Below are 15,229 nucleotides of genomic sequence, written 5' to 3'. Positions count from 1 at the left end.
GAATAAAATGAAATTATAGCCAAAGAAAATACCTCACACAACTAAGTTTTTCAAACATTTTATTATAAAAAAAAAGTTCTGGATTTTTGCTAACCAAATACTTGAGCACAAGTGTCAACTTGAGAGCGTGTGTGACTCTCTAAGCAGCGTCTAACAGGCACCTGAAGAATCTCACGGACAAGAGAACTTCCCTTGGTTGTAAGGACTACAGAAAAACCTCTTGTACCACACCCACTTTGTCAGACTTTCCCAATGAGCCTGGGAAATCAGCTGAGCTGCGACATAAGTCAGACTCCATTCCCACAAATCTGCTAGAGGTTGTGTCTGAATATTCCCAGAAAACCAGCAATGAATAGTACTTCCAGTTGTATCAAACATGGACAGGCACTGTGAATTAATAAAGTTGATCTACCATGTAGTGCTCAATGATCTTTTTGCTGAGAAGCGATCAGCCTCATGTTTGTATGCTGAATGCTCTTTTATCCAGACCCCTTCCCAGAAGGCTTTCTAGCAAACAGCAGCCTCCCAGGATACCAAGCAACCCCAAAATGCCCTTCTTCCTACCGCTATACTCCTACCACCAGTTTCACTAATATCACACCAGAACCCTCTCCCCCCTAGAGGATCCTCCAAGAGAGGCAAACCCCCAAACACATACTTAGCAAAGACAGATGCTACTTCTGTGCAGATCAATACTTCCACATTTAGCCTATCTTTCCAAACCATGTAGAAGCCACACATGACTTCTGCCAATCCTTCCCCCCACCCAGTCATGGTTGATATTAGCAAACAAGCTGCAGTCCTGCAACAGGCAAATATGCAGCACACTGCCAATCGGATTCAGCCTGGGTTTTGCAATTGCAGCCACTTGAAAGCCAGAAATGCACTGCAAAAAAGAAAAAAAAATCAGATTACACAGTTTAACACGACTGCTGGCCAATTACAGAATTACCTGTACCCATTTCAAGATAGTTACCCCTTGAAAGTGAAGGTTTGTACAAAGGTCCCAACTGAAACAGAAAAATACTAGGGCCATATGACTAGGGGCCAAAATTAAAGGCCATGAACCCAATTTAAACATCACTTCAGTTTGCCTGAACTACAACCTAATTCTATGCTCTGCAAGGACTGCAGACCACAGATTGTGTAAAGAATCATAGAGTTGGGCAGGACCACCAGGGTCATCTAGTCCAACCCCCTGCACAATGCAGGAAATTCCAAACTACCTCCCCCCACACCCCCAGTGACCCCTACTCCATGCCCAGAAGATGGCCAAGGTGCCCTCCCTCTCATCATCTGCCTAAGGTCACAAAATCAGCATTGCTGACAGATGGCCATCTAGTCTCTGCTTAAAAACCTCCAGGGAAGGAGAGCTCACCGCCTCCTGAGGAAGCCTGTTCCACTGAGGAACTGCTCTAGTAGACTTGCAAGCACTGCCATCTGAAAGAGTATATAATTTATGGACTGGATTCTATGGAACTTTCCCTCTAACAGCAGTCCTTCCCTCCAGCGCCAAGTTCCACGGGATCCTCCTCTGGTAGCCAGCTGGTAACTATGGCCACCTTTTCTTGGAGCTTTCAAGGGACTATGGCCTTTTATGCATGGCTGTTTCCCTCGCAGACCCTTCTAAGCCCACTGTCTTAAATTTCATACGATCATGTCAATGGCGTTTCATTCTAACTCAACCAGAACAAGCATTTCTCTATAAATTACTGTATGCAGCTCTTCATATTTCCGAAACACTGCTTTACAGAATCAGTGCCAGACTTTAAAAGTAGCACAGGTTAGACCCATGCCAGCACAAAAGATGCATATTTCCCCACACCAGCATGTGGGAAAATATGTAGCACTGTATAGTGGATAAGAGCGGTGGTTTAGAGCGGTGGGCTCTAATCTGGAGAACCAAGTTTGATTCCCCCACTCCTCCATATGAGTGGCGGATACTAATCTGGTGAACTGGGTTGGTTTTCCCTACTCCTACACATGAAGCCAGCTGGGTGACCTTGGGCTAGTCACAGCTCTCTTAGAGCTTTCTCAGCCCCACCTACCTCACAGGGTGTCTGTGGTGGGGAGGGGAAGGGAAGGTGATTGTAAGCCAGTTTGATTCTTCCTTAAGTGGTAGAGAAAGTCGGCATAGAAAAACCAACTTTTTTTTCTTGTTCTACCACTCCGTTCTGTGATTGAGCAGGAATTCAATAATCAAATCAGTGTCCTTCTCTAGTGGTCTTCAGCCCATGGCTCTAGAGTCAAAAGTGCCTCAGCACAGAACCAAGCATGGTTCTTTTAAAAAGAAAATGAAATCTTTAAGTTAAGGTATTTTGGAGAGATAGGTGGCATGCTAAACAACCAGTGCGTGAAGAGAATGACAACCAAAGATTGATGGGATTAAAGGGATTCTTACCCTGACCTGGATAGCCCCAGGCTAGCCTGATTTGGTCAGATCTCAGAAGCTAAGCAGGGTCGGCCCTGGTTAGTATTTGGATAGGGGACCTCCCAGGAATACCAGGGTCATGACATGGGAGGCAGGCAATGGCAAACCACCTACCCATTTCTCTTGCCTTGAAAACCCCACCAGGAGTCATCATAAATCAGCTGTGACTTGACGGCAAAAGAAAAAGGGGTCTTAGAGATGCTTAACAGAATGGGAAATGAAAGAGGTGAACAGCTGCCAGTAATCCAAGTGAGAACCATACACAGATTTATGCTGGTGGACTAAAACAATTCTGTGGGTGCTCCTGTGTTGATTTGTGACATTGTGAAATCTTGTGCAGGCCACTTCCTAATAAAGCACTAGTAACAACCAGTGTTTGCTCTGTGGAAACCTTACGGAAACATAAACATGGGGAAACATCTCAATCATCAGTACTGTTAAAATTGTAATTTCATTTATGCAAATGGGCTTTCTTATGCTGGCTCTTTATTGATCCCTTGTTGTGAATTTTGATGAAATCTGGCTTTTTAAAGGCTGTTGACCCCCCCTCCCCGTTCTAGCCTGTTAAAATTCTTACTGCTGCTGATAAAGAAAGCCAAGCAGCGTACAACCACCCTTCCAGTGGCAAAGGTGTTCCACCAAGGAGGTCTACAAACTCCAAGATCACGGTCTGTTCTTACTCCTGGCTGCAACTTTGGTGCTAGTTCAGCGCTGAATTCCACGTTCTGGCCCTCTGGCTGGGCTAAATTTATACCCCCTCGTGAGAGGGGTGACACAAAGGGTTACAAGCACGTGTAAACGTTGCCAACCAGCCTCCACACGTAGCAAGTAGCACAGGAGGGAAGAGAAGGGGGACAGCAATACCAGACCTTACGAGGCATCCTGCAACGGAGCAGAAGGATCCTGATTCTCAGGCTCTGGGGGAGGAGCTGGCACCGATTCTTCTTTCTTCTGCGCAGCCAGGAACTCGTGAATTGCCTTCTCTATCTGCGGCCTGAAGATGTGGTTTAGTTTTGGATCGACCACCTGAGAAATAATTCTGTCCACTCCAGCTTCCAGCATCCCTGACCTGGGGCAGAGACAAAGGAGTCATTCAGCTCCTCCAAAAAAACTTCCCTCCTACCCTCACTGGGAGCTCTCCTGAGCTGTCACATCAGTTGCAATTAGCATTAACACGGTGTGAACTACTGCTCTCTTGGTAGTTCCTCCAGGGGAGAGTTATTCCACCCACAGCAGAGAACACTAGCAGGGTTTGAACCTGCCGCCTCCCAGGGTCTTTATGGAACCTGACGGCAGACATCTGGTCACGCAATCTCTTAAAAGGCACACTGGAGAGGCACACAAAGCAGCAAGCAAACAGAAACGCATCTTGGCACAAACTGGGGCTGGAGAGAAGAGAACACATCTTGGAAAAGATAGGCGGGAGAGGAGGGGAGGTGATCTTCTTGGCTAGTACATTTATAGCAACAAAAAAAAAAAAACAGAAAGGCCGCCTTCACCCCAGGTCCTGCCACCATCACCTGCTCCTTCCATCTGCCGGTCTAGACAGACGGGCACTTTTTACAAGACAAACAAAAACAAACACATGCAGCGCAAGACAAAGAGCTTTTTTTTGGGAACAGCATGTCACAAACCAAGCAATGACTTATTACTGCAAGGGCTGTGTCGCAGAACGAGAGGGCAGGGGCTGTCTGGTGGGGTTAAGTCATGTCTCTAACAGACCAGGGGAGGCAAAACAGACATTGCCTAGCATTTGGGAGAGAAGCTGCAAGCCCAGCGTGACCCCGACGGTGTAGAAGACTGACAGCAGACATTGCTTTCAGGCTATGTGGGCATCATGTTCAAATCTTGTTTTTTTGTTTTGTTTTTGATGAAAAGTAGTTCTGGTTTGCCACAAACGCAAAGACCAGACCTTCATCAGATGCATTCTGATGCACGTGCAACTCCTTCTGGGTCAGGCTGAATAAAAGAAGAGGGCCAGGATAATGCAAGCACACAATGTATGAGCCTGTAAGAAAAGTGAGCAAGGAAGCCAACACGCATGTAGGGTTCCTGCATTCTACAGGCTGTCTGTAATAAAGCCACTGGCCGCAGCTGATGGAGCATGCAGCGTAAGTTGCCTTTGCTTTGTGGCTCACACACCTTACATGCGCATGGAAGTCATGGAGAGGCAAACTTCCAACTCCAGCACTGTTTGTTTTGTGATGTCTCCCTCATAACGGAAAGCAATGGAACTGGGACGTTACCATGAGCATGTATCTGAAAGCCAAATGCCCTGCGGGATGTTTCAACCGTTTTTTACCCCTTACCCAAAGCTTCACAAGCAAGAAAATTCTTAGGATTTAACCTATACAATCTGACGGAACCACAAAACTAGTAAATGATAAGATTCAACTGACTAAAGGACAATGAACTAGCATGTTCACAGCCTGTGAGCATAGTTGCTCTCTATGTCTCTTTCACATGGACAGGTCAGAGGGCCATGGCAGTATCAATGAGAAACAGGGTTTCGCTACAATGGCTGCAAGCTTCTGGAATGACCTCCCGAGTGTGGCCAGAACTGAATGTTCCCAATGGCATCCTGGGGTATTTGCAAAACTCCAATTTTGCATGGGCTTTGGCAGTTAAAATGAAGATGATGGCCAAACAGTTTTGTTGATAGGCTGTGAAATTTCACCAAACTGAATGTCTAGTTTTGCCCCCCCCACACACACACACACTTGAGATTAAGAAAGGACTATTTATTAACAAGCAGGGGACTTGCAAGGACTTGCAGTAGTTATTTCATTTCCCCCTGTATCACCTTCCCCACACTATTTCATCTTTCTCTCCTCCTGACAGTTCCCATATCCTCTCCCCTTCCCCTGTTTCTTTCTCTTCTTCCTACTCACCAACCAACTCTTCTCCAGCTTTATTTACACCACATCTTTCTTCCCAGTGGGGTTCCAAGGTAACTTACATCACTCTCCTCTACCCAATTTCATCTTTTCAATTACCCTGTGACATACATTAGGCTGAAAATGTGACTGGCCCAAGGCCACCGAACAAGGTTCCACAGCAGAATTGAGATCTGAACCTGGGGCTCCCAGATCCTGGTCTGGACTCTAACCACTACACTACATTGGCTCTTAGATTTTCCTCCTTTACTCCTCCTGGTAGCTTCTCCCTGGGAAAGTCTGGACAAGCTGCAAACGTCCTGCAGAAGCAAGTTGCTTAGGTGAATTGTGTGGTGGCCACTATCATGCCCAACCAAGCTGCACAAGTTGTGTTGAGCCTGCCGCTAAGCCCAGATGAGTTGTGTGGCATCAAATCATCTTGTAGCCATGGCCACATCTGGATAAGTCGCAGAAATTGTATGGTATCAAGCTGTCATGTGGTTGTTGCTGGGCCTGTCCCCAATGAGTCATCCCTCCAGGGAAGGAAGGAGGGGAGCAGGGGTGGAATGGGAGGCCAAAATACCCCGTGAAAGGCCCTCTCCCTGCCTTTTACTAACAGAAACCATGCTTGAAGACTGACAATATTGTGGTTTCCTATCAACACCCACAATGGCCATTGAGATCTTCTTTCTTAGAGCTACAGGAACTGCCTCTATTATTCTGGGGGCTTTTATTCTCCCAATGAGTGTTTTTTTTTTTTTAAAGAAAAGATGGTGATGACCAATTATGCATGGGAGGTTTTGCCTTGAATTTGCTGCTCTTTAGATGCACATTTTCCCCATCCAAATTCTCCAAACTCAACAATAAGCCCCCATGCAGAGTTCTGAGAATTCGGATGGGGAAAATGTGCATCTAGAGAGCAGCAAATCCAAGGCAAAACCTCCCATGCATAATTGGCCGTCAAGTTTTTCTGCAAACCCAGGGCTTTTCTCATGTTAGTAGAAAGATCTGTCCTTGTGTATTCATGGCCCCAATCTCTGGATTTAAGTATCCACAGATGAGGCCATGCTGAGAATTAGATACATTACTATGAATATTTTTTGGCAACTTTTGCCAAGTGCCCTGCACTCTTATGAAGGTCCTTCAAACTATCTTGAGCATTTTATACCAACTTTCTTACAAGTAGCTCATAGCAACATGCATCTTTCTCCTCTCTTCCCAGTTTACCCTCATGACAACCTTCTGAAGTAGATTAAGCTAAGGGAGATTGACTCAAGACACCCAGCAAGGTTCATGGCAGAATGCAGATACTGTCTCATATGGCTCATACGGCCCCATCTGGCTCATATTTGGTTAACTGCTCTAAAGTCATGGGGGGAGGACCAGAGGGACGAAGAACTGTATTGGTACCATTTAAACAGTTAAGGTTTACAGCCTTCTAAAGCCCACCAGGCCCTTTCTAGGCACATTGCAGTAATAGTAGTTTGAAACCTATGACTGTCAGTTTCAGATCTCCAGCTTTCTAGATAGCAGCGTAATATCAACAGCAACCTTTCAAATTGTGTTTTCTGCTTATTTCAGTAAGTCTGTTACACCCATTTGCACACTGGAATCTATTACTTCCCTACTGTCTTCAAAAAGCAACGTACACTATTCTCTCTTCTCCTGGAGACAATACTTTACACACCAGTAAATAGTTTGCAGAAAGTGAAGGCGTTTTAAATGCCACTGATATTATACAGTGCACAGTAAATGGCTAAAACAACTTGAGGTCAGCAAAAAACCGTCATGCCACATGGAACCTAATGGATTTGCTATAGCTCCAGAAACCAAACAAAAAACTCATGTGTTGCTGTTGCTCTCTGCTGGACAAAAATAAAATAAAGCCACCTAAACGCTTCAAGTTGCTGCCCCTCATGATGAAGTAAAAATAAAGCATTCCTAAAAGGCAACAAGTTAGTAAGAGTCCCTTTCTTCTGGAATTTGATGGATGTTTGTACCTGTCCCTCAGAGTCCTACAAATCCCATTCTGGGAAAAGCATGACAATGATTAGTAAGAGTGTATCAAGCGCTTACAGTGAAACCCTAAGCAGAGTTACACTCTTCAAATGCCACTGAAGTCAATGGGCTTAAAAGGATTTAACTCTGCTTAGGACTAAACACCTAAAATGATCAAGAACCACGATATATGAGTAACCTTACCTCCATAAAGCCTATCAACATTAAAGGGACATTGTTGCACAATTAACTTTTCACCCACAAATGATTTCACCTGAATTATTATTCAAAGAACATTTTACTTACTGAGTTACACTCTGCCTCAGGCCATTCCGCAACTGGTTTTTGTTCATTGTTGGGTTCCATTCCTGCTTATCCAGGTGAGTAGATACAAAATTGTCCACTTTCTGTCTCAAATTCTGATAGGCTGGCTGAACAAAACAGTCTAGTTAATAAATGCCCAATGAGGCTCACTCCCTCCTTAAAAAGGAGTTTTATATTCTATCATGACCTTTTGACAGGCTCTGCAGCTTTTCCCCTCCAGAATAGTTTAAGAGACAAAATAAACTAATTTTTAGTGCAGTAACGTTAAAACACAGTGCATGAGCCTGCAAGCAAGGATACTCACATGTGATGAAGCTTATGGCTCAATAGTGAGTAGCAGATTCAGTACAGAGAAAATAAAATTGTTCTTCATACCACACAATTACTACCACAGGAAATGGTGATAGCCACTTGCTTACATTATATTAAAAAGGGATTAGACAAATTCATAGAAGAAAAGTCCATCTGTAGCTATTAACCATGATGGCTGAATGGGACCTCCATATTCAGAGGCAGAAGAGAGGGCCACAAGCAGGTGGCGGCTTTGGCTTCTGTGCCCAGGATCTGGTTGGCCATTATGGGGCAACAGGACGCTCTACTAGCTGCTCTCTTGTGATCTTATGTCAGATTCTAACATGCCACAAGATTTGCTTTTGTCTTTGCAGGTACACTGCAACTGTAAAAGCTGAACACATGCTTTACAATAACTGTAATCAACCCAAACCGGAGCATATTCTTTGTGCATATGTAAATTATACTCAGGCAGGATCAGCAAGGGGAAGCTTCTGAAGTGGATCTGACCAAGCACAGCTGATCCTCAAGTCAATGCATAGGCTGCAAAATGTTGGTTGAAGAAACAAGAAGTAGATGAGTGTGAGGCTCTTGAAATGTTATACTAATAAAAAGTGAATTAGACTTTCCAAAAGTTAGGCAAATGGTGCCTGCTGTAATGGGGTTGTCATCTTTTTCTGATGATGAAAAGGAACCTTTTTTGCACCAAACCAAATGTTTAGATAAATGTATTCTGTTAACACTCTGAAGAGTTAATGCCTTAGAGAAACTACCACCACTGTTTTCACAGTCCTGTCCTCCCCCCATATTTTAACGTAACTTCAAAACTGCAGATCAGTACAAAATGCAAGACAAAATGTTATCCATAAATACTTAGGTGTAGTGTTTCAATCGACAGGTTCAAAGACGGCTCAAATGACCCTGGTTACAAAAAGTGCCCTAAGACGGGCAGTCGATATTCTAAAAAAATTCTCCTTGAAATGGGGCTCACATATTCCCTACGCAATTGAAGTTTTCCAAGGTAAAGTAACACCTCAACTCCTGTACAGTTCACCAATCTGTGTATATGAAGACTTCTGTCCTTTGGAAGCAGTTTGATCAAAATTCCTTAGATGCATATTTGATGTTCCTCATTGCACCAAACACAATTCTTAGAATAGAATTGGGGCAGATGTCACTTGAAGTTCATACTTGGTACAAACTATATGTTTTTGGCTCAACCTTAGCCCGTCTGGATTAACCCCCTTAATTCTCTTGGATAGCTACTGCTCAGGTTGGGTGTATGTGGTTGGGAATAAAATACAACTTCTTGGCTTCTTTCCCTTAGCAATATGCCATCTTGGGAGCCAAAAAAACATTTAATTAATCTGGGATACAGCTCTTCAAGCTGATAGAGCTCAGGTCCATCTCTATCCGGTGGTAGGGAATCATAGCCAGAATTTTGTTCGGCAAGCTACCTTTACACTTTAGCATCCCCCAAATAATGCAGAGCTTTTAGCCTGGCCTGTTTTAATTGCTTGTCCTCAGCACTACTGGGAGATACTTGCATATCCTCTACTCACAACGTCTATGTTCCTGCCAACTGAATAGTCAAAACAGTGGAACATGTGTTATTATATTGTCCATTTTATAAGGGCATCCACGTACCTCACCCATACTCTATCCAAGTTCCTAGGAAGATCTGAAAATTTCTACACATATCTCATCTTTACAGACCACTCCAACGAGACCACCTCTAAAGTGCCAAATTCTGTACTGAAACTTTGTATATAAGGAAACAGATATTCCAGACTTCTAAATAGTCTTTATGTACAATTAATTACAGCACAATAAGGCTATACCTTTTAATCACTGAATAGTAATTTTACATTTGAATGTAAACTGCTTCCTTAAATTGCTGTTGACTGATCTCTTGTTGATTGACAAATGACTAAGAAAAAAAATTCTCCCCGAGAGTTGATCAAAAAATATCAACAGAATTCAGAGATGTACACTCTTCACCTTGCTTTCCCAGTGAATCACTAGTTGGGAATGATCAACACTGACAAAGACGTTTATTCTTTTGGCTGCTTTTCAATTAATCTGGGTTCTGCAACACAACAAAACACACCTATCTCTTGGATTGCTGCACCTTCTAGCTTGCTCTGTAATAATATTCTCTCTCCTTCTATTTGTTTATATATTTCTGCCAACATACATCTGATGAAGCCATCTCCAGCTCTTGAAATCTTATACCATAACATATTTATCAGACCCTTGTGGCATTTTCTGTACCTTAAAGACAGTTATTCTCTAATTTTAGAATCTGTAAAGACTTAGAACAACTGATTTAACAACTTAATGAAAAAACTGAAAAAAGGACATGGGACTCAAATCAGGTTGAGGAGAACAAGTATCAAATGCTCATAGGTTTTTCTTCTATGCATAATTATCTTATCGCCAAGTAAACATACATCAGATGGGGCAGCCAAGCTCTTCTTAAAGGTTGGGGGAGGGGAGTACGGTGGGAAAAACATAACAGCACCATGTGTTGCTGCTGGGACTGTATATGAATGATGTAAATACCTGCATGGATTGTCCTGGATTCCTTCTTCAGTGCTTTAACACATCACAAGAAGAAGCCAACAGTTACCAAAAGATGACATTTTATGCAAGTCTTGTGTGCTTTTTCCAGTATTTATTTTCATTTTAAAATTATAGTACTCTCAACAGATATTTTCCAAAGCTATGGGCAGCCCAAACCTAACAGGGGCACTGAACTGGCTTAGGAGCTGGCGTGACTCCAGCACCGGTGTTTGTGCCACTTGCACCAGCTACACTGGCACGAACGCTGGCACAGGGCCACTTATGCAGCCTCTGGGAAGCAATGTGGCAGTGTGAGCTGCAGGCGTCTGTGCAGCCTCAACTGCAGCATTTTCCCAGCGCAAGGGCTCGCATTGACGTTAAAGGAGGCATTCCCGGCGGAAGAGCTGGCTTTAGTCAGCTCCCAAAGCCCTTTTCGGCCTGGGAATGCCCCCTTAAGCAAAAAGGCAGGAGTATTCCCATGAAACCCTATGGAGACGTTTCATGGGTTTTTGTTAAAACTACCTTTTTGCTTCCTTTTTTGGGCCAGAAAGCCACTCAGGTGGTGACTTGGCTGTGCCACCCCCAGACGCTTCTTAACCACCACCACCCTCAACTCACCAGCTCTCAGATGCAAAGCTGGGGGCGGGGGCTGGTCAGTACTTAAATGGGAGACCACCAACGAAATCCAGGGCTGCTATGCAGAAGCAGGCAATGGCAAACCACCTCTGGTTGCCTCTTGCCTTGAAAACCCTACAGGGTCGCCAAAAGTCAGCTGCGACTTGATGGCACTTTCCATCCCTACAACAATATTGAACCCCTTTTTAAAAAAAGAAGCAACAAAAGCCCCAGCAATTTTCCAAAAGTGCCTTACAGGAAGGTGAGCACCAGCTATGTACTGGTTCCTTCTAGTTTACATGGACGGGGGAGAGAGGAGAGGCAGAGCAAATGTATATAGCTAACTCCAGACTAAGGCTATTGATTTCAATGAGCTTAGAGGGCAGTAATTCTACAAAGGCTTGTGCTGTAAGACCTCTCATGAGAGGAAGAATTACAGCATTCAATGAGGAGAGGGCAGTAACCTGTTGCAGTAAAACAGGGGTTCGCGGGGGAGAGGGAGACCCAAGAACGTTATCAAGAAAACAGTTTATTTGCAGCTGCTGACTCAGAGGCCCTAATGGGCAGAAATCTCTGAGTCCCGATTATACTGGGGAAGAGAGATGGATCCCAATTCAAGTTGTGACGACACATCAACAAGTGATGCAGATCTGATTGTATTACAGACAGAAAGGTGACTCAGGACAGTTGCCGTTTCGTCCAGTTTCTCCTTGATCGTTCACGGTGACACTCCATGGCTCTTCGCCCAGTGGCCCAGTGCACAGAGCAGGCTTGGAGCGAGGCACAAATTCCTTCCCCGGCAGTCTGGAAGCCAATTTTTACCGGGAGATCTCTGGGGTACTGTCACAAACCAAAGTAGTATTTTTAAAGTGTCACAAATCGCTTCGAGGGTTTAATGGCTGACAAGCGATATACGAACCCAACGAATAAACAAGCCAGATGTGCTGGATACGTACAGCTCACACTCCAAACCGGCCCCATGCAAGCACCGGGAAGGGCGAGTCAAGGCGAACCTCGGCTCGTAGCAGAGCATTTTGAAGGGTTAAAAGACATGCTAGGACAAGTTGAGGGCAGCAGGAAAAGAGGAAGACCCAGCAAGAGATGGATGGACTCAATAAAGGGAGCCACAGCCCTCAATTTGCAAGATCGGAGCAAGGCTGTCAAAGCCGGGACATTTTGGAGGACTTTCATTCACAGGGTCGCCATGAGTCGGAGGCGACTTGACGGCACTTCACACACACAAAAGCCTTTGAACCATGGCCGGGGGGGGGGCGGGAGGAGGAAACCGCGCGCGGCTGAAGGGAGGCAGCCCCCACCTTGGTGTCGACATCGGCCAGGCAGTCCCTGCGGAAGGCGTCGAAGAGGCCGCGGCTCTTGAGCTGCCCAACTATAAGGGCGATCAGCTGAGCGTCGCCGGGGGGCAGCGAGGCAGGGTCCGTGGCCGCAGACCCCGCGGAGCTCCCCCCGGCTCCCCCTGGGCCAGAAGCCACCCCGCCCGGCTCTGCCATCCCCCTGCCCGGGCCGTCCCAGCGCCGCCCGAGGGGCCACCGCGTCGCTGCCACCGCCGCCACAGGGGGACGCGGCGGCGGCGGAGCCGGCCGTTGTTGGCAGTGGCGGTACTGTGGCGGTCGCCGAGGGTGGCGCGCCGCATTCTGCGTCACGCCTTCCCACTGCATGCTGGGAAAGCGAGGCCCCCGCAGAGCCGTCCAAGGAAACTTTAAGTCCCAGGATGCCTTGCGGAAGGGCCACGCTGGTGGACCGGAAGCGCCGAAGGACCCGCCGCAGCGGCGAAGCCCTCTGGGATTTGTAGGCGCCTTTTGCTTCCTCGCGCGTTCACGAGTCGAGCCTGCGCGCGGTTCTGACGGCGCAGTGGGAGGAACAGGTGAGGGGGCCGCTTCTCATGCAACTTACAAAGGAGGGAACACTTCCCATCCCCCGGGCAAGTGTCGTCTTCCTTTCCACGATGTCAGGCAGATGTACTTGCAGCTGGAGCCTGGCCATGCTTAATTTGAAAGAACTTTTTTCAGTAGGGGTTTCTACCAAGGGAGGGGTATAATTCTTTTTTAAAAATATTTTTATTATAGTTTTCAAACAAAAATAAAAAACATAATACAGACAAACTAATTTTTTTAAAAAAGAACAAAAAATATGACAATATAGAGAGCTACATAAGAATTTTTATATATATAATATTCTTATGTAGCTCTATATTGTGTGTGTGTGTGTGTGTGTGTGTGTGTGTGTGTGTGTATATATATATATATATATATATATATATATATATATATATATATATATATATATATATATATATATATATATAAACAATTTAAAGGAACTCAAAATACAGTCATAACATTCTTATTACAATTGTTTTACCCATTTTATTCCCATCTCCGTAAGGGAGGGGTATAATTCTATGCACACTTACTTGGGTGCTGAGTTTACTTCCGAATAAAACACACGTAGGATCAGGCTACACATGTGTTTATTTAAAACTGACCTGAGTAAACTGCCTATGGTTACTTGGTCCCTCTTCGGCACAGGTGGGAGGTTTTTGAGGCGGAGCTTGAGGAGGGAGGGACTTCAATGCCATAGAGTCCAATAGCCAAAGCGGCCATTTTCTCCAGGTGAACTGATCGCTATCGGCTGGAGGTCAGTGGTAATAGCAGATCTCCAGCTACTACCTGGAAGTTGGGGGAGAAACAGGCACCTCTACTAATACCAAAGGTTAGGAAAACAGTATAGTAAAACTATACTGTTTTACTACCTGGAAGTTGGCAGCCCTAAATCTGCCCTTTGTAGGAGGGGAGAGCACAGTGTCAACCGAATGAATGAAATAGTGTAACACTTGTTATTCCTTTTGCCTCGGAGTATGGTAGAGAGCCCTGACCTGGATAGACCAGACTAGTCTAATCACGTCAGATCTCGGAAGGTAAGCAGGATCAGTCCTGGTCAGTATCTGAATGAGAGACCACCAGGCAATTCCAGGGTTGTTACCTAGAGACAGGCAATGGAAAACCACCTCTGTTAGTCTCATGCCAGCTGCAACTTAATCACAAAAAAGAAAAGAAAAAGGGGCGGAGGGTTGCTATTTCAACGTTAGACACCATCCTCTGAAATAGTCTGCATGAAGTGTGCCTAGGCATAAGCTTGCCATCACTATGAAGCCCAGTTTCTCATCTCAAGTGTTATTGTGGGCTTTTGAAGCTTATTGGTGGGGCAAATGCATTCTGTTTACGGAAACTCTTCATTATTATCACCTCATATGTTTCAGGAGTGAGCTCTACAAGTTAAAACATGCTCTGGTTCTGAGATATGGTGAGTTCAAAGTATTTGTTATGGCATTTTTGCAGCACTGACTTCTTAAGAGACAAGCATCTTTTCAGGCATGAGTGACTGAAACAAAAATGGAAGTAGAATGTACAGAGAAATAACATAACCTTGCCTAAGTTTTGCTTTGGATCATCCAGGTAGGGTTTTGTACACAAATAGTTCCTACTTTAAGCATAATAAGAATCTGATTGTTGAAGCGCTTCTCACAATATTAATCTGCTGTTATATATTCCTGGTTCACCTTCCTATGCATTGTAAGAGACAGCAACTGTCTTGACTTTCTGAAATGCTGCATTCCTTCTGTGTGTTGTGCTAAAGTCACTTTATGACATGTTGTCATTTAATCTACACTCATTTTCTTACTGCACACTCAATAAGAACTGAATCCTTTTAATACAGACCAGTGATCCCCAACATGTTTGCTGATGTGCTTCCACGTCCTTCCCCAAAACAAAGATATGTGGGAGTTCAGTAGCATCCTAAAGACTAACAAAATGTATTTCATCGTGAGTTTTTATGAGACAGAGCTCACTTCCTCAGATGCATAGAAGTCTACATCCATTAAATGTGGTTCAACATCCAGCAGAATGTTACAAAGCAAGGAGCCAATGCCTGGCTTTCCTGTACCTTTTTGGGGTAGGAGTTGTTTTAGAAGAGCCCAAAAGGGCTTTGCATCTTTAGGAAGGACCCATTCAGAGACAACTACCTCCTTCATAGAGGAGGATGCTTGTCTTGCAACCACCCAAGGTTTTGTGGTTCGCTGTGCCTCCCGCCCTGGTGGCAGCCATTTTGT

At 44.8% G+C, this 15,229-nt stretch overlaps 1 protein-coding gene across 1 annotated transcript; it reads right to left on the bottom strand.

The window, feature by feature from the left end:
• Window positions 1-324: 324 nt before the first annotated feature.
• On the bottom strand, window positions 325-12,646 carry BOD1 (biorientation of chromosomes in cell division 1). Its single transcript, XM_056855535.1, has 4 exons — window positions 12,417-12,646; window positions 7,612-7,736; window positions 3,301-3,500; window positions 325-886 (listed from the first exon to the last, which is right to left on the bottom strand). The coding sequence occupies exons 1-3, from the start codon at window positions 12,606-12,608 to the stop codon at window positions 3,302-3,304; spliced, it is 516 nt and encodes a 171-aa protein (XP_056711513.1). The 5' UTR covers window positions 12,609-12,646; the 3' UTR covers window positions 325-886; window position 3,301.
• Between the last annotated feature and the right edge of the window lie 2,583 nt (window positions 12,647-15,229).

This window comes from Euleptes europaea, chromosome 1 (genome assembly GCF_029931775.1).
Source record: "Euleptes europaea isolate rEulEur1 chromosome 1, rEulEur1.hap1, whole genome shotgun sequence".
NCBI lineage: Eukaryota > Metazoa > Chordata > Lepidosauria > Squamata > Sphaerodactylidae > Euleptes > Euleptes europaea.
This window is presented reverse-complemented; position numbering and strand designations above follow the sequence as displayed.